The 22,631-nt window shown below is 54.4% G+C and overlaps 7 protein-coding genes across 7 annotated transcripts; 4 read left to right on the plus strand and 3 right to left on the minus strand.

Moving 5' to 3' along the window:
* Nucleotides 1-13: 13 nt before the first annotated feature.
* On the minus strand, nucleotides 14-2,000 carry GUITHDRAFT_136986 (hypothetical protein; the record flags this gene model as incomplete). Its single annotated transcript, XM_005834949.1, has 3 exons — nucleotides 14-52; nucleotides 103-429; nucleotides 573-2,000. 3 exons carry the CDS (start codon nucleotides 1,998-2,000, stop codon nucleotides 14-16), a joined length of 1,794 nt encoding a protein of 597 aa, XP_005835006.1.
* A 1,186-nt stretch (nucleotides 2,001-3,186) lies between these two features.
* Nucleotides 3,187-4,557, plus strand: GUITHDRAFT_106111 (histidine acid phosphatase; the record flags this gene model as incomplete). Its single annotated transcript, XM_005835113.1, has 3 exons — nucleotides 3,187-3,336; nucleotides 3,380-4,311; nucleotides 4,356-4,557. 3 exons carry the CDS (start codon nucleotides 3,187-3,189, stop codon nucleotides 4,555-4,557), a joined length of 1,284 nt encoding a protein of 427 aa, XP_005835170.1.
* A 21-nt stretch (nucleotides 4,558-4,578) lies between these two features.
* Nucleotides 4,579-5,697, minus strand: GUITHDRAFT_93719 (hypothetical protein). The gene is made up of 7 exons (XM_005834950.1): nucleotides 5,643-5,697; nucleotides 5,511-5,597; nucleotides 5,415-5,462; nucleotides 5,099-5,356; nucleotides 4,989-5,051; nucleotides 4,797-4,936; nucleotides 4,579-4,747 (listed from the first exon to the last, which is right to left on the minus strand). Exons 2-7 carry the CDS (start codon nucleotides 5,581-5,583, stop codon nucleotides 4,685-4,687), a joined length of 645 nt encoding a protein of 214 aa, XP_005835007.1. The 5' UTR covers nucleotides 5,584-5,597; nucleotides 5,643-5,697; the 3' UTR covers nucleotides 4,579-4,684.
* A 1,927-nt stretch (nucleotides 5,698-7,624) lies between these two features.
* On the minus strand, nucleotides 7,625-9,272 carry GUITHDRAFT_136988 (hypothetical protein; the record flags this gene model as incomplete). Its single annotated transcript, XM_005834951.1, has 5 exons — nucleotides 7,625-7,657; nucleotides 7,708-7,937; nucleotides 8,006-8,093; nucleotides 8,137-8,221; nucleotides 8,281-9,272. The coding sequence occupies 5 exons, from the start codon at nucleotides 9,270-9,272 to the stop codon at nucleotides 7,625-7,627; spliced, it is 1,428 nt and encodes a 475-aa protein (XP_005835008.1).
* A 2,362-nt stretch (nucleotides 9,273-11,634) lies between these two features.
* On the plus strand, nucleotides 11,635-12,483 carry GUITHDRAFT_41962 (hypothetical protein; the record flags this gene model as incomplete). Its single annotated transcript, XM_005834952.1, has 2 exons — nucleotides 11,635-12,107; nucleotides 12,165-12,483. Coding segments are annotated over 2 exons (792 nt in total), but the record flags the coding sequence as incomplete, so codon positions are not given.
* A 1,299-nt stretch (nucleotides 12,484-13,782) lies between these two features.
* On the plus strand, nucleotides 13,783-14,730 carry GUITHDRAFT_69012 (hypothetical protein; the record flags this gene model as incomplete). The annotated part of the gene is made up of 2 exons (XM_005834953.1): nucleotides 13,783-14,246; nucleotides 14,304-14,730. Coding segments are annotated over 2 exons (891 nt in total), but the record flags the coding sequence as incomplete, so codon positions are not given.
* A 6,491-nt stretch (nucleotides 14,731-21,221) lies between these two features.
* On the plus strand, nucleotides 21,222-22,233 carry GUITHDRAFT_151913 (hypothetical protein). Its single transcript, XM_005834954.1, has 4 exons — nucleotides 21,222-21,450; nucleotides 21,499-21,553; nucleotides 21,610-21,772; nucleotides 21,981-22,233. The coding sequence occupies exons 1-4, from the start codon at nucleotides 21,234-21,236 to the stop codon at nucleotides 22,185-22,187; spliced, it is 642 nt and encodes a 213-aa protein (XP_005835011.1). The 5' UTR covers nucleotides 21,222-21,233; the 3' UTR covers nucleotides 22,188-22,233.
* Nucleotides 22,234-22,631: the final 398 nt, after the last annotated feature.

The following is a 22,631-nucleotide window of genomic DNA, read 5'->3' on the forward strand; positions in this document are numbered from 1 at the left end:
AACTTTCTGCCATTCAATCCTCCTCGAGCTTCACCGCTTGGATCGAAGTTTTCTGCCAGTCTCGTCAGCATCAAGTCATCGGACATCTCAAGCTGTTGTGACCTGAAGCAGGGCTGTTTGCCTCAGCCCCGCAAACTGCACGCGAACTCTCTTGCCGTTCCCGACGACAGCGACGATGAGCCCGACGAGGTTGCGGTAGCGCGAAGACTTGGAGGTCACTCGAACGAGCATCCCCTCCTTCACCTCTTCCTCCTCCCTAACAGCTCCTCCCTCCTCGCCAGCGGAGGGCTTCGGCGCCTGCTGCTGGTGCTCTTTTCTCTCTACCCCGTCGGTCACTTCAAGCCCTCGAGTCTCCACACCTTCATCTCCCAACTCCTCTTCCTGAATCTCAAATATTTTCCCCGTACGCAAGTCCACCTCCTCCACGACCTGGATGAAATTAGTTCCAGGAGGGCGAAGCGAAGAAAGCGTAGTACGAGGAGGAGGAGGAGGAGGAGGAGGAGGAGGAGGAGGAGGAGGAGGTTGCAAGGGAAAGAGGGGCCAAGATTGGCAAGGATCTGGAGGGGCGTCACCTCAAATCCGTCGCTCCATGTCGTTCGTATTCCGATAGTCTTCTCATTAGCAAACACAACCCTCATGTCGTAGGAAGTTTCAAGCTCTTGAGCCTCGCCTTCGCGCCCCGCCAGCAAACTTGCCGACAACACCACAACATCCGTTGCTTTCACGTCTTCGTGGACCTCAACTGCTCTTGGCACATCAAGTTTCACATCCGCCCCCTTTGATTTCACTGCCTCTCCTGGTTGCTTCACCTGCTCCTTGGTTGTCTGCAAGCTCATCTCGGGGCTTGCTTCCCCTAGCTTCATCGCCTTGTGCTCCTCCACGAGCTCAGACTCCTTCCCCCTGCTCTGTTTCAGCCCCTTTTCAGACAGAAGAGGCACCGACAGCTCCATCCCCTTGAAGGCCTTGGCGAAGGGATCAGCCTCCTCCTCCTCCTCCTCTTGGTCGGGCGTGTCCATCCCGATCTCCCTGCGAAACTCATGCAGGAGCTGAGCTTGCGAACTCTCTCCGTTCAGCCTGCTGAGGTAGTCATCCAGCATCTGATGCGCGTCCAGCTTCAACCCAGGGAACACGCGGTTGAGCAGATAGCCCTTGGTCCTCGTCAGCGGGTCATCCCCGGGTATCCACACGCTCCCCTGGTCGTACTTGAGCTCGAACATGCCCGTCTCGAGCCGGTTGCCCTCCTCGCCCTCCTCGGCGATGTCGCCATCTGCCTCCAGCATGGCGCGAGCTGCATCGTCTGACCCCGAAGGCGGCATCTCGTCCTTCACTCTTACATCCTCAAACTCCTCAACTTGTTGCCCGTTCATGGGCTTCCACTCCTGGACCTCAGGGCGGTTGTCCTGATCGCGAGTTTCCGGCACATCATGCATGGCCTTGTCCTCGCTCTCATCCTCTTCTGTCCAGCGGAAGTTCTCCACCGCGTTCGCCTCCGAGAGCCACTTGAACTCCTTCGACATCGACTTTGCCATGCGGTCCCCGAGTGATTCTGGACGGGTCAACGAGGACGGAGCGGCTGCATCCTGATTGAAGGAATACGCTGCTTGATTGTCCCTCCTCTTTGCTATGATTCCTGCAAGAGCCTCCCTTGCTCGCTCCAACTCGTTCATCCCTCCATCCCGCCGCTGGCTGCCAGACGCTGAAAGTGACCGCACGCCCTCTTGGCAGGATCTCATCCTGGAGCGAGGGGCCATGCTGGGAGAGCAAGACTTGGGAATGCCACGAACCTTAAGCCCTGTCATGAAGCAGAGAAGAGGATGACTTTCAACTTCTGCTGCCTCTGCACCTTCTTTCGGCCCTTGAATTTCGCACCTCAAACGCCACCCGCTGCACGGACTATGTTGGCACATCCCTGACACTAGACAAGGAGACTGTTCAGCGTGGAAGGGGAAGAGGAGGAGGAGGAGGAGGAGGGTGTGAATAGAGGCTGTTGTATGCTGCATGCGTTGCCTTCCTCGTCCTCCTCGTCCTCCTTCCCGTCCTTGCCTGCCTGCCATTGTCGCAATACCGTCCCAAAAATCGCCAACCCTCCTCCTATAAATTTCAATATTCTGCTTCAGATGTCAATATATTTCCTATAAATATTACACGATTATCCTTCATTTATTGTCCACACGCTGTAAATTTCTACGAAGCACGCTCTCGTGCTGCAGTAGAATATTGCAGATCTATTGAAGAAACCACCCCCACCTACTCAAATCCTTAATTGTACCCCAACCCGCCCGCAGCCCCATTTCGAAGCTCCTCTGAGATACATCCACCAACCACCTCTAGCAGTACCCACCTTTGTCCAATCACTACCCCATATTTTTATATCCAGTAAGACCATCAAGCACGGGTGATTGACTACCCCCACCTATGATAGCCTCTAAAGAAATATGTATCATTGGTTATGAGCCACTTCAGCACTTTTAAAAAAAGATCCTCAGGAACTTTTACACGAAAAAAAAAGGAGGGAGCACGATCACCTCTCTTAGAGCCGAGCTGTTTGAGGAAACATGGATGGATGGAGGAGGAGGAGGAGGAGGAGGAGGAGGAGGAGGAGGAGGAGGAGGAGGAGGTTGATGATTTTGATGATGATTTTGATGATGATTTTGATGATGATTTTGAGATGTTGATGTTGATGTTGATGATGATGATGATGATGATGATGATGATGATGACGACGACGACGACGACGACGACGACGACGACGATGACGATGATGATGACGATGACGATGAGGAGCAGGAGGAGGTGGTGGTGGAGGAGGATGTGGTGGAATAAGGTAGAGGGGATAAGGATAAGGTAGGGTTAGGGTAACAGAGGAGAATTCGAGAGAGGAAAACAAGGGAGAAAGAAGGATTCTTGATGACGAATGACGGGGAGGCAAGAGAAGAATAGGAGAGGAAGATTGTAGAGAATAAGGAGGACGAGGAGGACGAGGCTAGATAATGCCAGGAGTTGGTGGAGTGTTTTGGTGGAGCAGAGAGCAGGAAACGAGATAAGACATGAGTTGGTGGGAATAGAACAAGCGCATGCATCTGAATCATGCAGATGGTAACCAAACCATTTTTGAACGGAAAAAAATCGACAAATTTAAGTGTTCGCTCCTAGGCTGACTGCCCTCATTCTCCAGCCACAAGTAGGATGCGATCATCTTCCATCTATCTGCTCGCAGCCGCGTGTTCCCTTCTCCTGCAGTCCTGCGCGGCCCAGTGCAGTGAGGAGGAGGCCAGCTGCAAGACAGGGTCGAGGTACATCCTCAAAGATGGCAAGAAAGCTCTCGAGCTCGTGCAGGTGAGGGCGGCATGGAGGCGTCGAGCTGCTGACCCGCCTGTAGGTCATCGTGGTGCACCGACACGGGGATCGAACTCCCATCACCAAGAGCGCGGGCTCGTTTGTGCAGACAGAGGAGCTGAAGAGCATCTGGTCGTCGAAGATCAACGGGCATGAGTCCGTTCGTCGTTGGGGAGTGAGCAATCGGGACGACACAGGGACATACATCACGCACAACATCTCCTCCTCCTCCTCCTGGCCCTTCGGTCAGCTCACCAAGCGAGGGGCCGCTCAGATGAGGAGAGTTGGGGCTGAGCTGAGGGAGAGGTACGTGGGAGACTTGAACTTCCTGCCTGTGGACTTGCCGGCTGATCACTCCGAGGAGAAGTTCTTCATATACGTGCGATCCACCCGATATCCGCGAACTGTCCAGAGCGTGCAGAACTTGCTGCTAGGGTTGTACCCCGAGGACACGCGGCTCGAGGAGTCAGGAGCAGCTGGAGTGATCACCATCGAGAGCCAGGAGAAAGCGTTGGACCACATGACGGGGCTGAGCGACAAGCGATGCCCGCGAGTCAGGTCGCTGCTGTCGCAGATCGACACGACAGTCAAGCCACAAGAGAGTCACGTGAGGCTGCTCGACGAGCTCGCGGTGAGGATCAACCACACAGACAGTCAGCAGGACAAGATGGTCATCGACGTCTGGATCCACCTCGCGGACGTGTGCCACTGCCATCGCTCGCACGGCATGGACGTTCCCTTCGGACTGACGCCCAACGAGATCGACTCGCTCATGGACTACAACACGTGGATGTGGAGCACGAGAATGAACACGCCTGAGCTCAGCAAGCTCGCCATCGGCGGCTTCCTCCAGGACATCCTGCGAGAACTCAAGGCGACAGTGGCAGGAACCCCCCGGGCGAAACTGCTGGTGTTCTCCGGCCACGACTCCACGCTCTTCCCGCTGCTCAAGGCCCTCGACGCCTTCGACGAGAAGTGAGAGGGTGACGCGGAGGAGCGGGTGTTGATCTCTTGTGCAGGTGGCCCCCGTACGCCTCAAGAGTCCAGCTGGAGCTGCTCCGGGAGGTGGAGACAGGGACCTTCTATGTTCGCCTCCTCTACAACAACCAGCTCAGACATATGCTCGGCTCCTCCGACGAGTTTCTGCCCATCGAGCTGTTCTTCTCGAAGCTTGCGGGCATGGAGTCAGCTAACATTCACGAGGAGTGTCACAGGCAGTGACATCATCTTCTTGCGATATCTTTATCTCTCAGAGAGGTTTATGCTGAAGTTATAGAGTGGTGGTGCCAGAAAGCCGTTGCCGCTACCTGTCATCAGAGTGTTGTCATGTTCGCCTTTCCCGCAGCTCCTAGGCGCAGCCTCCGCATGACTTCTTCTTCCCCGCAGACGAAGACTCCTCCTGCTTGGACACCTGCTCCCCTCGCCGTCAGCTCTACACCAGCGAGGGAGTGTGAACTTGCCTGAACAGTTCCCGTCGACTTGTTGGGTCCTGGATGCTCCCCAAGTCTCTTCTTGATGTCTCTGGTGAGAGCAAAGAAAGCCTCGTCAACCATGCTCTTGTCCTTGGCCGAGGTCTCGTAGAAGGCCATGTTCAGTTGCTCTGCCGCCAGCCGTCAGCGCTGACGAGTGAGTGCAAGAAGAAACACGCTCACCAGCAAGCTTCCTTCCCTCCTCGGTGCTGACTTTTCGCTGCGCTCCAAGATCTGTCTTGTTTCCTACGAGTCGTCAGTGAGCTCGGGAGATCCCAGCGTCGCAAGCTCACCGATAAGGATCTTGTTGACGGGTTGGGAGGTATGCTTCTCGATGTTCTTAAGCCATTCCTCGATGTTCTTGAAGGATTGCTCGTTCGTGATGTCATACACCAGAAGAATACCCATGGCATTTCGATAGTGAGCAGTAGTGATGGTTTTGAAGCGTTCCTGTCCTGCTGTGTCGAGAAGTTGGAGCTTAATCTTCTTCCCATCGAGCTCAATCGTGCGAAGCTTGAAGTCAATTCCGATCGTAGGGGTACAATTCATGTCTGCGGTTCCAGCAGGCAGTCAGGATCTCAGACGTCGAGGACAAACAAGACAAGTCACCAAACGAGTCGTCTGAGAAGCGCAGAAGGAGGGACGACTTGCCAACCCCTTCACATCCCATCACGTCGAGGGCGCAGCAAGACAAGAGTGACATACCGCTATCACCGATCAACATCAGCTTGATGAGATAATCATACGATCCCATGCTCTTTCCTCCAGCTCCAGCCATTTGAGCTAGGATATCTAGCGTTCGCGTCAGCACGGTTGACGAGCTCGCACACGCTGGACCTGTTCGTGAAGCTAAGGCTGAGTTCTGTTCTTGTTCCTGGTGCGAGCGTCTGGTCTGTGACACAAGTCATCTTCATTGAAAAAACAACCTTCCCAGACACGATTGTTGACCGCTGACTACATGCAACCGTTGAAAAACTACCCAACCACAGCTTGCCACTACTATCGTAGTATCTTGCACTGCAACACTATACTGCCCAAGACCAATCTATGATGACATTCCTACTCTTGACCTCATATCAATCAGCACTACAATCTACCCTCAATTCCGAGTAAACAATGCAGGCAAGTGTAGCAAGCCTCAATCTTTCGGTAATTTCCGACAAAAATAGTGAAATCCGATATCTCTCGCTCGGCAGATGCCATCCATAAACATCTGAAAGACATCATGCACATGTTGTCTTGTTATCGATCAATCACATCAGGCGCGATAGTCTTGCATGTCATTTCTAGTGCAAAATCCCATCCAAAATCTTCGAGAACGGGAATATACTCATTGCTTTCCAGGTAATTCAACGGACAGTTATCTCCCCACCTCCATATTCGCTCTAACATGCATCTTCACACGATGCTGATTGATTTCAACTCATCGAGCAACCAACATCCCTTGAAATCACCTCAAGCTTCACTGTGTGTCTCAGAAACAATTTCTTGTTCCTGGCGCTCTCGTTCCCTGAGTTTGTTCATCACACCTTCCCCCCTTGGCTTGTTCACTTTCTTTTCTCTTCTCGTCATCTTCCTACCTTCCAGCATGAAACTGATCATCTCCCCCCTCTTCCTCTCTCCCTCCTCTATTTCTTCTTCCTGCTCGTTCACAGCTCCCCATCTCCCCGGCTCCATAGCCGCCTTGCCTAGACCCTACTCACCCCTACCCCTCTACCCACTTCTCTACACCTACCCCACCGAGCCGTCATACCCCCACCCAGTGAGCTTGTCCATTACCACCCTACCACCAACGATCCTCAACCCCTTTGCAAGGAACATCCAGGAAACCATTTCAAATTGTTGAGAGCTTTTCAACTTTGACCCCCAACCACTCTAAAATACACCCTTTACTCCTCATACCCTTATGTTGAATTCGATGTTTTGACCCTCCAAATTTGGACTACCCACCCCGACAGTAAGATTAATTCATCCTACCCTATGAAATCACCAATGAAACTACCCCACCCCTCTTCTTTCTGCTTAACCCCACCAATGTCTTCACGACACCCACCCACCCATGCTGCCTCATCTCCATCATTCCCCTTACCCCCTTCTCCTCCCCTCAAAACCGGCTGGGTCAAAGGTACCCACCCCACAACATCAAATACCCCCTTGTATCCCCTGGAGCCATAATATTTAGAACCGGTAGTATGACTACCCCTACTTGGGAACTGAAGGCAGTCCATCAGTTCTCCTCTCCTCTACGTCTCCTCTCGTGCCAACCAGGGGGTAGGGGATATAACCCCTACCAGTGACTACCCGTAAATTCTATATATCACCGGTTTGAAACACCTAAAAAATACCCTCTAGAGGTCAACGGGGTCAGAACCCCCACTGTCAGTTTTTCCATGAACAGGCAGCAAGGGGGTGGACAGTACCCCCTTATGATCGAACAACCCAGGGGTAGCTCATCGGTCTAGGACCCGGGTACTTTCCCTAGAAGGCTTCTAACGAAGGCAGACGCACACGGGTGGGTCCTGATACGAATCGATCTAGCGAAACCGCATACCGTCCATCGGACTCAGTACTGGGCAGTAGTGACTGAGGCCTCGGAGCGTGACGGCCCGGCCAAGCCGCCCGGGCCGCCGGTCAGTGGACCGCACTGGGTGGCCCGTGGGCCCGGCCGGGCTGTCACCGTACCCGCGGCGACTGACCGTCCGATCAGCGCGGCCCGGCCCCGCCCGGCCGTCCTTACCGTCACAGTGACACAGCCTGGCAACACTCAGACTAGTGGGCCTGTAGTAGAACGGTCAGAGAGTTTATTTAAGTTAGGTCGGTTAAATCTGTTTGGTGTCTATCGACGTGAGCACCTGCCAACGTGTCAAGACTGCAGTCAAACTAGGCTCGAGGAGATTGAAACCTGCACAGTCTCAAGTATGCTGCCATCCAAGCTCACATCCCGCGCGTGGGCTCTGTTGGCGAACGGCCCATGGTGCATGTTCATCTCGATCTGGTTTCTGTGCTTGTGCTCTCCTCGTCCTTGCAAGATGTAGGAGCCGAATGCCAGGAGCAGGATCGATGAGATCCTGCCGGCCAGCCCGACGATGGTGTCTGGAAGCGGCTCGGAGAGCGCAAGGATGCCAAAGATCACTGGAGGGGAGCAACACGGGTGAGGGAACAGTCATCAGTGTACGACGAGGCGGAAGAGCAAGACAAACCTGCGACCAGCAACGCAATCAAGTTGCTGTATGTGACAACTGCCAGCGCTCTGCCATCCTTCAGGCCCCTCGTTTGAGCCACAAAACCCTGTGAGGTCGTCACCCGAACAACAGGAAGGAAGGAGACTTACCGTCGACGTCAACAGAATGCTGAGGAAGATACCAAATGGAGCTGCAAAAGTTGAGCCGTTCTCCAGCGCGATCTTCATCCCCGTCCTGCAGAAGCACTGGCTGTCAAACTTCCCACGGGCAGCACGACACCACGAGGGATTCACCTGGTAGAGCATGCCGAAGTACCGAAGCACACGCCAGCACAGATCGAAGACGAGATGTCTTGAGGTATGAGCCTCTTTCTATGCAGGAGCTCACTGAACGCAGCCACGGAGAAGAAGAAGAGGAGGAGCAGGAAGGCGATGGAGAAATAAAACTCCTCCGGCCCGTCTCTCTCCACCGAGGTCCAACTGATCCCAAGGGTCCCCACGATGCAGATCACACAACCGACCCAGTCCATGAACTGCATCCGGTCGGATGTCAAGTAGTGAGAAAATATGGCAACAAACGCCAGGCCGCTGCCCAGCACCGGCTGAACCACCGAGACATGCGCGAGGGAGAGGGCAACAAGGGTCATCAGGGCCCCACTAACATCCAAGATGAATCCTGTCAGCCACCAAGGGTTCGCGAGGTAACTTCGCACTACGTTCCCCTTCATCTGCAGCAGAGGCAGATCCTCCGTGCCTCGTTTTTGACACACCTTCCCGAGGTTCACCGACAGAGACGCAAGCAAGGCCACCAAGAACCCCAACCGCACTGAGCTGTCTGACTGCACTGGCTCCTCCCGCCCCACGTGCGATGAGTTGCTCCGGGGGCTTCCCTGGGCTGCCTCCAGCCTATCGTTGTCGACAGCAACACTCCCTGCATGAAGAGTTCGTTTGAAAGCTCGCTCCTCTGCAACTATTCTACCTCCCATGTCATCATCTAGACTGTGTCGGTCATGCGCATTCTTGGACGAATGGTCACTTTCACGCTTGTGGTTGATGATGACGGAAGAGAGCAGTGGATTGGATTCAACAGGATGAGCCAGCATCGTCCGGGACGGGTGAGAGTTCGGCTCATGTCGACCTCCCTGATGAGAAAGAGCAAGCCTCCTCGGGCTTAGTGGGGGTTGAAAGATCTGTGCTGCCGCAGGCGCCCACAACAGGAGAGTTGACAACAAGAAAACGATCTGAATCGCATCGCTTCGCCTCAAACGCTTTGAAGAAACAGCCATGGCTCGTTGAGACACGATCAATGCTCTATCTATGCCGTGCAGCAGACCTTACCGCGTCTCACTCTGCCCCTGCAATCCCAGTCCATTCCCGCTAATTTCTGGCAGTGCTTTCCGTTCGCAGCAGCAGACTCAGCCACATTTCCTCCCTCCATCTCGATCGACCCTGTTTCAACGTCTTCTTTCCCAGTTTCCCTTCCCTCGCCTGTTTCCCTCTGCCTGCCAATGCCTGTGGTGCTACTGCTTGCTGTTGCCTTGCTCCTGCCCCTGCTCCTGCTCTCACTCTTGCTCCTGCTCTTTAGCAGGAACAGCAATCCTGCTCCCCCCACACCCTCATCTTCCTCTTCCTCTTCTCTTCTCTTCTCTCTCTCTCTCTCTCTCTCTCTCTCTCTCTCTCTCTCTCTCTCTTCTCTTCTCTTCTCTTCTCTTCTCTCCCTGTCTTCCTCTCCCTATTCCACCTGCCCAATTGCGTCAACTCAGTCACAGTACCCACCCATTCCTATGAATTGTCACTCAGATGTACCCCTCCTTCTAGCCAAAAATCATCCACTCGAGTCCGAACCACTGACCGGTGAAATCGGGCCCGGCTCGTTTTACCGGCCGGGCCGCGGAGTTAAGTGACTAATAAGTCACTGTCAACTGGCAAGGCCGTTTAGCGGCACCGTGCACCGGGCCCGGCCCTTCGGCGGCGCAACGGCGTTGAGCGCACTGAGCCCGGACTCCCGGGGCCCGGGCCCCGGCGGCGCCGGCGGCGAGGGCCGCCCATCATACTATGATAATGCATGCCATCCGGGACTCTGTGACGCATATGCTCAGCGGCACGTCCCGCCAAAGCCCTTGACTGAGGCCTCAGTTCGAGTCGGACGGTCTTCCGCCATCGGACTCGAGTCGCTCAGCTCGCGGCGAACTTGGCAACTCAGCAGTGGCGCGGCCTGAGTCACCGTCTCAGTTCAACGGCCGCTTCTACAATGCGGCGGCCCAGTGCACGCAGTGCAACTTGGGGAACTTCCCCATGACACAGTGACTGACGCCGGCAGCACGGGCCGGCCCGGATGGCCCCGGCGGCGAGTCTCGGCCTCGCACTGCGGCAAGACGCCGGTCACCGATCGCCTCAGGTGATCCGACTTGCAAACGCAGCCTGCGCACTGTGCCATCGGCGGTCCAGGTGACCGTCTTCAAGCCTGTTCGCTGGGCTATGACATGGCATCGCGGGTCACTGTACGGTCCGTCACGGCGTGCATTTCGAAGTTCCCGGTCCGGTACCGTACTCAGTGTATGCGTCTCATTCCTTTGGCGGCGGTCGCCACAGCGACATCCGCGGCGGCGCCGATCCGACGGCGCGCCGCGGCTGGCATGGCGCGGGGGAATGAGTCCCGGTGCGCGCAGTTAAGTGAAGGTATCAGTTACAATCAGTCACTACAGCCCATCAAGTTAAAAAGAACACTACATTTGAAGGTTTCCTCTATCCGGGCCGAACCATTATTGCTTCGGGAACCGAGCCGGAGGGCCTCAGAGCGACCTCGTATGACTCTTCAAACCCACCCCACCCCTTGACTGACGGCTGACGGCTCTCAGGAGGCTGACGGAAACCAGTGAGGGATCGCCTTGAAAGGAGGGGTACTCGCGGCCCTTTTGGGGGTCGCACCCGGGTGGTCCGTCGCTTCTCGCACACCGTACGTGTCGGGGTCTTTCAGATGGGGAGTAGATGTAAGGGGGGTGGGGTGGTAGTATGGTGCGACAGCCTGTACCCTGTCACGTATTACCACCACCCCTTCACGGAATTGGGGATCACCACCGGTGGTACTGCACCTCCTGGGAACTGATGAAAGGGGGCGGATCTGTCGGGGCGCTGACGCGAATACGAGGCGAGGAGATCGTCGAGGGACGGGGGGGAGACGAAGTGGCGAAGACAAGGAGAGGGAGAGGGGGAGCTGAGGACAGGATAGAGAAAGGAAGGAAGAGGAAAGAGCACGAGATGAAAGCCAGGTAACACACATCATGTGGACAAAGATGAGGAAGAGAAAGCAGGGAGTTGGGACAAATGCTTGCGGGAGAAATACAAAGCATGTACAGCACAGGTATGAAGAGTACTGCAGATGAAACGAAGAACAAACGTCAAATCAAGGATCATACAACACCTTCCAAGTGCAGGAGACAAATACAGCAGCAGATTACAAGGAAGGCTCCACCCAATCCAAATAACCCCATGACGACAGTTGATGACGAGGCAAACACATTCTTCGAAAGTACTAGGCCATCCCTGCAAGAAGACTGCCCAGCCTTCCTCCAGCTCGCCGCCCTCCATCAAACCTTCCAGCAGCCCGACCTCGACCGCTGCGACTCCTTCGCCATCCGCAGATCCTCCCTCCTCGTCGGTGACCTCCTCGGCCAAGGCTCCTCCGGCGAGGTCAGGAGCGCCCTCTACAACGGTACCACCGTCGCCGTCAAGACTCTCTGCTCCCAGCTCGACGTCCGCTCCAACGAGGGCAAGGACCTGCTCAAGGAGATCGGCATGATGAGCCACGCGTTCCGGCACAAGAACGTGGTTGACTTCTACGGCATCTACGAGCACGACGGGCTGCCGTGGCTGGTGATGGAGCTCATGCCCGGCGGGAGCCTCGAGCACTACTACGAGGCCAAGAAGCGCTCCCGACGCGACGGGCGCTGGCGGCCCAAGACGAGGAGGGCGGTGTCGTGGGTGGAGGACATCCTGAGCGCGCTGGCGTACCTGCACTCGCAGAAGCCGCCGGTGATCCACCGAGACATCAAGCCGGCGAACATGCTGCTGACGGGGGACGGGAGGACGGTGAAGATCGGAGACTTCGGGCTCAGCCGCATGTGCCCGCACGAAGAAATGCCGCGAGAGATGAAGACGTGTCGGGTGGATGCCTGTAGGTTTGAATGCAGTAGCAGACTTGAGCTGACGGGGACGACGGGGACGTACCGGTACATGGCGCCGGAGATCTTCCGGGGAGAGACTCGGTACACTGCGGCAGTGGACGTGTACTCGTTCTCGCTGGTGATGTGGTACATCTTCGCCGGCGAGCATCCCTTTGCCGAGATGGATGGACACACGGTTGCGAGCATGGCGGCGAGACAATACATGCGTCCTGCTGTACCTAGCGATCGGGCGATGCCGAGGGAGTTACAGGAGATGATGAAGCGGGCATGGGCGGGGAGGGGGGAGGAACGGCCGGGGGCAGAGGAGCTACTGGAGGAGGTGGAGGCATGGAGTGGGAAGGTAGCAAGGTGTTTTGATTTTAGAATCGCTCTGTCATGGTAGAGGTGGTTCTCTCCTGAGATTCAAAGTTTTCGATCTGATTTATCAAAGTACTTTATTTCAGCCTTGGTGACCCCCTGCGGACAATTGCGGCAGCATCGTCCCAAGTTTCCCATCGACCGTCCTGTCGTGCCGCCCGTGCAGGCAAGGCGGAGCCTGGAGTTGGAACTTAACAAGAATGTTATCTTGGGTGGAGCGTTCCTTAAAGTTGTCCACATTAGTAGAGGGATCCACGTTCAGGATCACCCCAACTTCTGCTTGCTAGGAGTCCTTGCTTTCTCAAGCCGCTAGACATTATTGGGTAGGCGTGGGGTCAGTCGGCTGTACATGCGGGGTGGGGTCAGTCGGGCCGCTAAGGGGTTTTGTGTCTGCGTCCTCTTGGCAAAACTGCCCTCTTTCTCAAACGGGAGGACAGAACAAGGACGAGAGAGATCGAGAAAGCTTCAACACTTCTCACCCAACCTGGACAAGCAAGGACCTGCTCAAGGAGATCGGCATGATGAGCCACGCGTTCCGGCACAAGAACGTCGTTGACTTCTACGGCATCTACGAGCACGACGGGCTGCCGTGGCTGGTGATGGAACTAACACTGATGCGGGGATAAGCCAGCAACGTAGCGATAGTGCACTTAGGTATGAGCAGATGCCCTATGAAGCTAGATTTGTTGATCAGATCGTACAAATGTGCGGTACCGTACGTCTACGTCACTTAGTACACAATATCGATTCTACCACTGTATATAAATCACGCCAGGGTACCCGGCCACTCTCCTCGTATGGAGGCTCTTCAAACACGTCGACTTGCGGGACAAACTGGTTGGGGGTGGGAAGAAGGGGGGAAGGGGGAAGAGTGTAGAGGAGAGGGGTACTCTCGGAGTCAGATACGGCTGTGTCAAGGTGGTTTAACTTCAGATGGACCAGTCCTCTCTACCAGATTCACCCACCCTTGCAACCCCTCCTCCCTGTGGCAAGTTTAAAAGTGGACGTCGCAAACGCTAGGGTACAACAATGCTGAGATAACTGATAAGGCTTGTCTCCGCAAACAACAGCATATGCCCCAGAACGAACACTTACATTAGACAACTCAGTATCTGAAATCAAGCTTGTTTGCTGTCCCTCTCTGCAAGAAGACTGCCCAGCCTTCCTCCAGCTCGCTGCCCTCCATCAAACCTTCCAGCAGCCCGACCTAGACCGCTGCGACTCCTTCGCCATCCGCAGATCCTCCCTCCTCGTCGGTGACCTCCTCGGCCAAGGCTCCTCCGGCGAGGTCAGGAGCGCCCTCTACAACGGTACCACCGTCGCCGTCAAGACTCTCTGCTCCCAGCTCGACGTCCGCTCCAACGAGGGCAAGGACCTGCTCAAGGAGATCGGCATGATGAGCCACGCGTTCCGGCACAAGAACGTGGTTGATTTCTACGGCATCTACGAGCACGACGGGCTGCCGTGGCTGGTGATGGAGCTCATGCCCGGCGGGAGCCTCGAGCACTACTACGAGGCCAAGAAGCGCTCCCGACTCGACGGGCGCTGGCGGCCCAAGACGAGGAGGGCGGTGTCGTGGGTGGAGGACATCCTGAGCGCGCTGGCGTACCTGCACTCGCAGAAGCCGCCGGTGATCCACCGAGACATCAAGCCGGCGAACATGCTGCTGACGGGGGACGGGAGGACGGTGAAGATCGGAGACTTCGGGCTCAGCCGCATGTGCCCGCACGAAGAAATGCCGCGAGAGATGAAGACGTGTCGGGTGGATGCCTGTAGGTTTGAATGCAGTAGCAGACTTGAGCTGACGGGTACGACGGGGACGTACCGGTACATGGCGCCGGAGATCTTCCGGGGAGAGACTCGGTACACTGCAGCAGTGGACGTGTACTCGTTCTCGCTGGTGATGTGGTACATCTTCGCCGGCGAGCATCCCTTTGCCGAGATGGATGGACACACGGTTGTGAGCATGGCGGCGAGACAATACATTCGCCCGGGGCTGTCGAGCGTTGCAAGGATGCCGAGGGAGCTACAGGAGATGATGAAGCGGGCATGGGCGGGGAGGGGGGAGGAACGGCCGGGGGCAGAGGAGCTACTGGAGGAGGTGGAGGCATGGAGAGGAAAGAATGTGAGCTGTGTAAGCTATTTCGGATGGAATCGCAGTCGCGGAAAACGATACCCGGAAATTTGTTCTAAAAATTGTTAGCAGTAAAGTACAAGTCACTACCGAGTCACCATGACACGGTTGCCCGTTCATCAGCTAAGCTGGGCAGTCTCTCAGATGTTCCCTCCAAATGATAACTGAGTCCTGACTTGAACAACACGCGTTTGACAGTGATGAGGAGCTTCCATCTCGTTGCAGCTTTGTAAAAACATTTCACGAAACACGATGTGATTCTCAGCTTCAGATGCAGCACACAGAGAATCAAACTTTTGCATGCAAGCCCACATTGCCTCAACATGTCACAAGAATTGATCTTGCATCAAAATGACCACTCGTTGTCCTTGCTGTAATTTGTTGGAAACACGAGATCTGCGAAGAGCTTCCTTATTAACCTCAGTGAGCGATTGCTTCTGAAACATGCATGTCCGAATGATACTTTCCGTTTCTTTTGCAGCACCGTCATTGACCATCCAAAAACACTCAACAGGAATCGACACACTGTTACAAAAATCTTCAACTGTTTGTTCGGCAACAACGCTGACAACATGAAACATCTCAGTGGTTTGCACTGGATGCTATGTCGCAAAATAAGCAGCAACGCGTTGCAAGGACGCCTTTCATTGCAACAAGGCTCCAAAATCCCTTCATGTCTCCTTTGAAATAAACTTCAAGGGGCAAAATTAGTTCTGGTTCATTCTCGTCAGAAGACGCCATTCGTGCACGCCCACCAATGCAATCAGGTCTTTCCATTCTCGGTAGCTTGGGTCTCTTGGATTAGTGCAGTACTGGAGGGAAGATACACATCCCAGAATTTCGCTGTTCAAAATGTTTTCACTCACATCATAGCAATACTTGACATTTTCTACAGTATCATCCATGCATATCAAGGGGAAAGTTGCAAGCGAAAGCGGAGAATTCAAGTAGTCTTCTTGTTGCTGGATAAGTTTTTCAACGAACGAAATCACAACGGGATGAATTCAATTGAGCTGATGATCCAAGTCTTGTCCCGTCGAGAACGGCCGGCGGCTGCACGAGTCAGTGCACCGCAATCCGATGATCGGACAAAGTATTAACAAAAGTCAGCTTGACAGGTCTACGGTACGGGCCCGGCGCCAGCTGCCAACACTTGACTGCAGCTCAAACACGGCATGCTTCATTGCAGGTTTGTGCCAGGCTTTCAATCTGTTGTCTTTATATTGAGGCAGGCAGTCAACGCGTTCTTTGAAACGATGCAGCACACTGCAACAGAGCAACCGCCATTGGGCCGGATAGACTTGTGAAAGTCTTTGCAGACAAGCTCAAGCCTTCACAGAAAGGCATCTAAGTAAGTGCAAGTGAAGAGCACGAAGAAGCTATTGTTTTCTACAGACAACCCTGGTGAGCGACGACAATGCAAAGCACGCGAGTAACCTCTCGTATACTGGTTACACCTCGGAGTCCTTTAGATGCCTATTCTCCCTTTGCATGGTGTCATAGAAATTTCATCTTGTTGGTGTAGCATCTCAATACACTGCACTGCACCTTCCTGTGATCCAGTGGAGGTGCTTTTTAACGTCTGTTGCCGACGATAGCAACCCATGAAGCCCAGAGTTCGACAAGCATTCACACAAGACATGACGAAGTTACACGTACTTAATCCATGCATGGTTAGCTGTTCTGCACACAAGATAAAATCTAGACTTTTTTTGTAGCATTCTTCGCGAAAAAAAACTCCTTTGCAGAGTTAAGAATTGCTCACAAAACACCGTTTGGAACAAGGAACATGAATTTATTTACATGTCAATATTGTACACTTTCATATTAGCAGTTCAATTTACATCACAATGTCATCTCCTCCCCTAGTGCGCTGACGATCACCGCCTTAGACTTGATCAGACGGATAGACCTCTCCAGGCACTCGAGCTGCTTCCTTCTCCACGACGACTGTTCGAGGCTCGAGATCCGCGCCTTGACGCGCTCGGAGGTAGCGATCTCATCTTGGGGGCTAGGGCAAGCAGGCTGTGCTGAGTGGGGCTGATGGGGCTGATGGGGCTGATGGGGCTGATGGCACATGATGGAAGGTAGGTAGCCGTGTAGGAGGGAGGGGGCGAGAGAGTTTTGGCGAGTTAGGATCGGGAGTTCTTTTGTAGCAGGGCCAGGGAGTACTACCCTACCACTCTTAGAGCTTGAGAAGCTTACAGAAGGAGGGGTGGAGAGAAGTGGGTTTAACGATATCCCTGAAAAAGAGTGTTTTCGCACATATCTCGTCGGTGAATCACGAACCTACCATGGCCACTTCTGACCCTCGTTCCTCCATTTGTAGGGGTAGGTCGAATTCCTCCAAATAGACGGGGTCCTTTTACTATTGAGAAGGGGTAGGTAGAAATATGGAGTAGGAGGTGCGGCTAGGTGGTTCTTGATACAAGGGCTAAACAGTGCACAGACCGGGTAGTCCACGAGCAATTAAGGGGTAGGGTCCTACACCTCCATCCGACGTGCCTGTTATTCGAAACGTTTCGATTTCACATCTCTTCGAGAGCACATGGCACCCATGGCATCCGGATCTCGTTACGGTCGTGCGTGTTGGATCATCAAAGGACCCGGTAGAATAGCCCAGAAGAGGGGGTGGTATGTGTAAAGGAGTTTTGACTGGTCGAATCCCTCATCCCCTCACTGACCAACCATGGCAACCTTGAGACGGAGGTCCCTCCCGCTGAAACCTTCCAGAAGGTTCGAGACAACTGGCCGGTCTTTACCGAGTAAACTATCCATGATTGACCAAGGCATACCCTACTGACATCCTTTACTCAAAGTTAAGTTAAAAATCAGTACTCGTCCTAGTAGCGGGCCCGGGGGAACGGGAGTATTGTCCGGTCAGTACGGTAGTTGCGGGCCGGCCTCACTGGTCATCCTCTCTGAAAAGTTTTTGACCGGGCGACCAGAGCCGAGTACCATTGGAGCGGGCTCGGGAAAGAGGAGATCCCTTCCGCTGTGACTCGTCTATTTAGATCGATGAGCTTCTAGAAGCCTCTAGGCAGACAAGGTGTTAATCGGACAGTCAGAGATCCGTACCCCTTGTCATCCCTGTAATTCGCACCCCTCCTGCTATTGACTCCTTCCCTTACAGGAAACCTCACCCCTTCATTTGCCTCCTACCCAACCATCGCGTTCTCCCCCGCCACTCCCTCGCCTTCTTCGGACGCCACCCCTTGACCCCCCCGTCTACCCCCTCTCTCCCCTCCTCCTCCCCCTCACCCCTCCCTCTCCCTCTCCCTAGCCTCAACGAATTAAACCTCTCAGCCTCCAGATTCTAAACACCTTCCCCCAACCCTCCAGCGCTTCCCACGCCACCGAGACTCCAGCGTCCTCGTCCTCGTGGTCTCCGCGTCAGCCCTTACCCTGCACCAGCGCTATCTACTGCAATGACTCCATCCACGCCATGCCCCCAAGCCGCCATCTGCTCGTCCCCTACTGCGCACAACAACAAGCCTGCTGCAGCACCTTCCTCTGCGGGCTTCACGGCGTCGTCGTGGAGAAGGAAGCAGCTCGAGTGCCTGGAGAGGTCTATCCGTCTGATCGAGTCTAAGGCGGTGATCGTCAGCGCACTAGGGGAGGAGATGACATTGTAGGACTCTTAGATTGTACTGGCCACACTGGCGAGCTGTACACTATATATCCATGTAGATGACATGTAAAGAAGCGATTTGTGAATAAAGCCTCAAAGACGATACACTGATCATCTTATTCCTGCTTCCTTGCATGAGCACAATCAGCATGCAACGAAAACACCAACGTTGCCCGCGCCGAAAAGATTCCGTGGCATGTCCATGGAGCCAAAGCCAGTAGTTAAAACTGATTCAAACTGTACAGACTTGAGCCGACCCTGCCCTCCATCCAGATCTCTCATCTCATCACATTTTATTTACAAACATTTTATTTACAAACAATCCAACATACCAACAAAACTGTACACTCTCAATCATATCTTACATCCTCTATCTCGTATCTTCGTCGTACTTCCTACAATGTCATCTCCTCCCCTAGTGCGCTGACGATCACCGCCTTAGACTCGATCAGACGGATAGACCTCTCCAGGCACTCGAGCTGCTTCCTTCTCCACGACGACGCCGTGAAGCCCGCAGAGGAAGGTGCTGCAGCAGGCTTGTTGTTGTGCGCAGTAGGGGACGAGCAGATGGCGGCTTGGGGGCATGGCGTGGATGGAGTCATTGCAGTAGATAGCGCTGGTGCAGGGTAAGGGCTGACGCGGAGACCACGAGGACGAGGACGCTGGAGTCTCGGTGGCGTGGGAAGCGCTGGAGGGTTGGGGGAAGGTGTTTAGAATCTGGAGGCTGAGAGGTTTAATTCGTTGAGGCTAGGGAGAGGGAGAGGGAGGGGTGAGGGGGAGGAGGAGGGGAGAGAGGGGGTAGACGGGGGGGTCAAGGGGTGGCGTCCGAAGAAGGCGAGGGAGTGGCGGGGGAGAACGCGATGGTTGGGTAGGAGGCAAATGAAGGGGTGAGGTTTCCTGTAAGGGAAGGAGTCAATAGCAGGAGGGGTGCGAATTACAGGGATGACAAGGGGTGGTGGAATCCGGTAAAGACCGGCCTTCCGGTCAGCAGAATCATTCCTCCAGATCCGGACGCCACCAGCAATCGCTGTACAATAGTTTTAAGTGTAAACAGTTTTAATTGAGGTATCGTGATTGATTGCCTGGAAAGGTTCAGTACGGGTACAACACAAGAGGATTACAGGGGTGCTGGAGGGCATAGAGCCGTCATGGCTCCGGTAACCTGACTTTTGTCTTCTGGAAGGTCTTTACCAAATTTAAAAGTCTCCGCTTAAAAATTTCACCTTCTTACTACAGGGATATGTCGATCACGTTTGACTGGAACGTGATGTATGAGTCACTGTAACGTGATCCTCGTATCTTGTCGCCAGGGTACGATCTCCCGCTCGCTTCGTTCCTCGCCTGTGGATTTGTGAGCTTGTGCTCGTAGCCCGAGGACCTTGGTTCTCATCTTTCGCTTTTCAGCTTGTTTCGTTTTCAATTCTCGTGTGCATCCTTTCTCTACTCTGAGTACAACTGGAAATTCATCTTTCCCGGAAGCATTCTTGTGCTTTGAAAGCACTGTGAAGCTGGAGACCTCTTATTCTTCATCTGCAACCAGAAAGGGAGCAATCGAAGTGCATTTTGCTCGCAGCCAGCTTGGCTTTTGATGCACCGTTAACGCTTACATTGGGCAAGTTGTTTCTTGGTTCTCTCCTTTGCTGTTTCGGTTTGCTGTGTGTGTCCTTCATTGATTTCGCTGTCAACATAGTTCTCCCACTTCACATCATGCTGGATTCTCCCACCACTGTACGGACAAGTCATGGATCTCTTCCCAATACCAACTTTCAGTCTTCGGCTATTCGAAGATTAGGGACAGAAGAAGCAGTGTCCGAGGCTAGAGAGTTCAACGAAAGCTTCCGGGAGAAACAGTTCGACAGTCTACAGCGATCAATTTCTTTGATCTTGATGAAGGCTGAGATTGTCAATGCTCTAGGAGAAGTTATGCGTTTGTAGAGTGAGCCCACATGCTTGTATGATTAAATCCTATTACGTGACTACTGAGTCGGCATGTAAACTTCAATCACCAGCACTCATCAGCTGATGACCGTACAGCGTGACTCGCACACTGGTGACCGCCGCCACTGTCATGGCACTGCCAGGCTGCACTGAGCCTCAGTGAACGGCCCTACTAGTACGCCGGGCGGGTGACAGTGACCGACTGGCTCGGCGCACCGTCGTGACCATCGTTCGCTGGCATGGCGCAAGGCCCTGAGGGAGTCAGTTTCAAGTTTCGGAAACTCAGTCAGTGAAACGAGCATGGCATGTCCCAGTCCGGGCCCGGAAGACCCCGGGCCCGGTCACTGTGCCGGGCCCGGAAGACCCCGAGCCCGGTCACTGTGCCGGGCCCGGACAAACAGGTCAACCAGGAAGGAATTAGGAGGGAAGCGGGTTAGGAGGGAGAGAGAGGAAGACTGAGGAAAGAGCGTCAGGGTAGAGCCTGAGGAAGCGATAGTATGCTCAGATGAGGAGAGGAAGACTGAGGAAAGAGCGTCAGGGTAGAGCCTGAGGAAGCGATAGTATGCTCAGATGAGCACTGAAACTTGGCAGATAGTATGCTCAGATGAGCACTGAAACTTGGCAGATAGTATGCTCAGATGAGCACTGAAACTTGGCAGATAGTATGCTCAGATGAGCACTGAAACTTGGCAGATAGTATGCTCAGATGAGCACTGAAACTTGGCAGATAGTATGATCAGATGAGCACTGAAACTTGGCAGATAGTATGCTCAGATGAGCACTGAAACTTGGCAGATAGTATGCTCAGATGAGCACTGAAACTTGGCAGATAGTATGCTCAGATGAGCACTGAAACTTGGCAGATAGTATGCTCAGATGAGCACTGAAACTTGGCAGCGGAGCGGTGCTGAAAGATGCTTGTAAGGTGTTCTGATAGAAGAATTGCTGATAGACGTATGTCGTGAGGCCAACGTTGTCGGTTGCGACCTGTCGCGTCACTTCCATGCGAACTTGGGGAGCTCTCTTGTGCTGGATCCTTGCGTCCTGGTTGCTGTCAGCAGCGAGCTTCAACCAGCATCTCAGTAGCAGGGGAACAGGACGGGAGGGACCAAGACTTGGTACCGTCGCCTCCCATTTGACATCCGGACCTCGAAGGCTGCACCTTCGAGGAGGAGGCGACGAGGATGTCAGGGAGGAGAGAGAAATGGAGGGTGGGGGAGGTGGGGGAGGCTCTTCTCCCCCATCGAGGCACGTGAACGAGTGTGCAGGGGCTGACTTCGAGGCTTCGGACGAAGACATGTTCGACGACAGAACTGTGGAGATGTGAGGATGAGAGATGCGAGTAGTCGAACAATCTCAGTGAGATGTTCTTGTTGCAGAAGCAAGTGTGTCATGGACCTGACGGCGCATGCTCGCAAGAGGACTGAGGTTGACTCCGAGAACGCGAACATGGCAGGAAAGTACCTCGACATTCATGTCGGACAAAGTGCAAGCGCTGAAGACCTGAAAGAGAAGATGGTTCATCAGCTCAATGGAACCTTGGTGACCTCCATCCCCTCCTTTCCCCCTTCCCCTTCCCCTTCCCCTTCCCCTTCCCCTTCCCCTTCCCCTTCCCCTTCCCCTCCTCCTTCCCCTCCCCTCGCCGCCTCTGCTCTACAGTACTTTGATCTCCTCGCATTTTGTCCACCCTCATCTCGTCTGCCCTCTGCTGCCCCCCCCTCTCTCCTCGTGTCTCCTCACGCGGCTCCAGCTGGTTCCCGTCCACTTCAACACTCTAGCCCAGGCCTTGGCTTCCTGTCCCAGCGGTGGGAAGATCGCGCTGCAAGCCGACAACTACAACTTGTCGCTCTATCGTGTCATCGTCCCCGAAGCGGTTCTCCTCCTCACCCTCCCCCTCCTCCTCCCCCTTCTTCTCCTCTCAGCTTCACTGCTTTCCCCTTCCTCCTTCGAGCTCTAGTCTGCTTTTTTCTTCTTCATCACCTCATCAAATAGTTTCACGTCTCCATCCTCTCGTTCAAGGGCAAGGTGGAACGCTGCTCACGAGGTGAAGTCGATGAAGCATGCGCGTGGAGTTGGCCGAAAAAACAGGAGGAGGAGGAGGGAGTTGAGGAGGAGGAGGAGGAGGAAGGGGAAGGGAGCCGGGGGGGGAGGGAGCCGGGGGGGGAGGGAGCCGGGGGGGGGAGGCTGAAATGTTGGCAGCCAAGATCAGCACCAGGTGGGAGCTGCTCGTCGGCTCGCAAGGGACGTTTGAGGCCATGGCGTTGATGCACAAACCCGAGATGGAGGAAAGAAGCGGAGGAGGAGGGGAAGGTGGAGGAGGAGAGAGGTTAACTCTCTTGCAGGAGGAGGTCAACTTCCGGGTGCTTGGAGGTCCCTGGAAGTTCGTGGCATGCAGTATTCG

Source organism: Guillardia theta (genome assembly GCF_000315625.1).
Source record: "Guillardia theta CCMP2712 unplaced genomic scaffold GUITHscaffold_23, whole genome shotgun sequence".
In the NCBI taxonomy this organism is placed as follows: domain Eukaryota; class Cryptophyceae; order Pyrenomonadales; family Geminigeraceae; genus Guillardia; species Guillardia theta.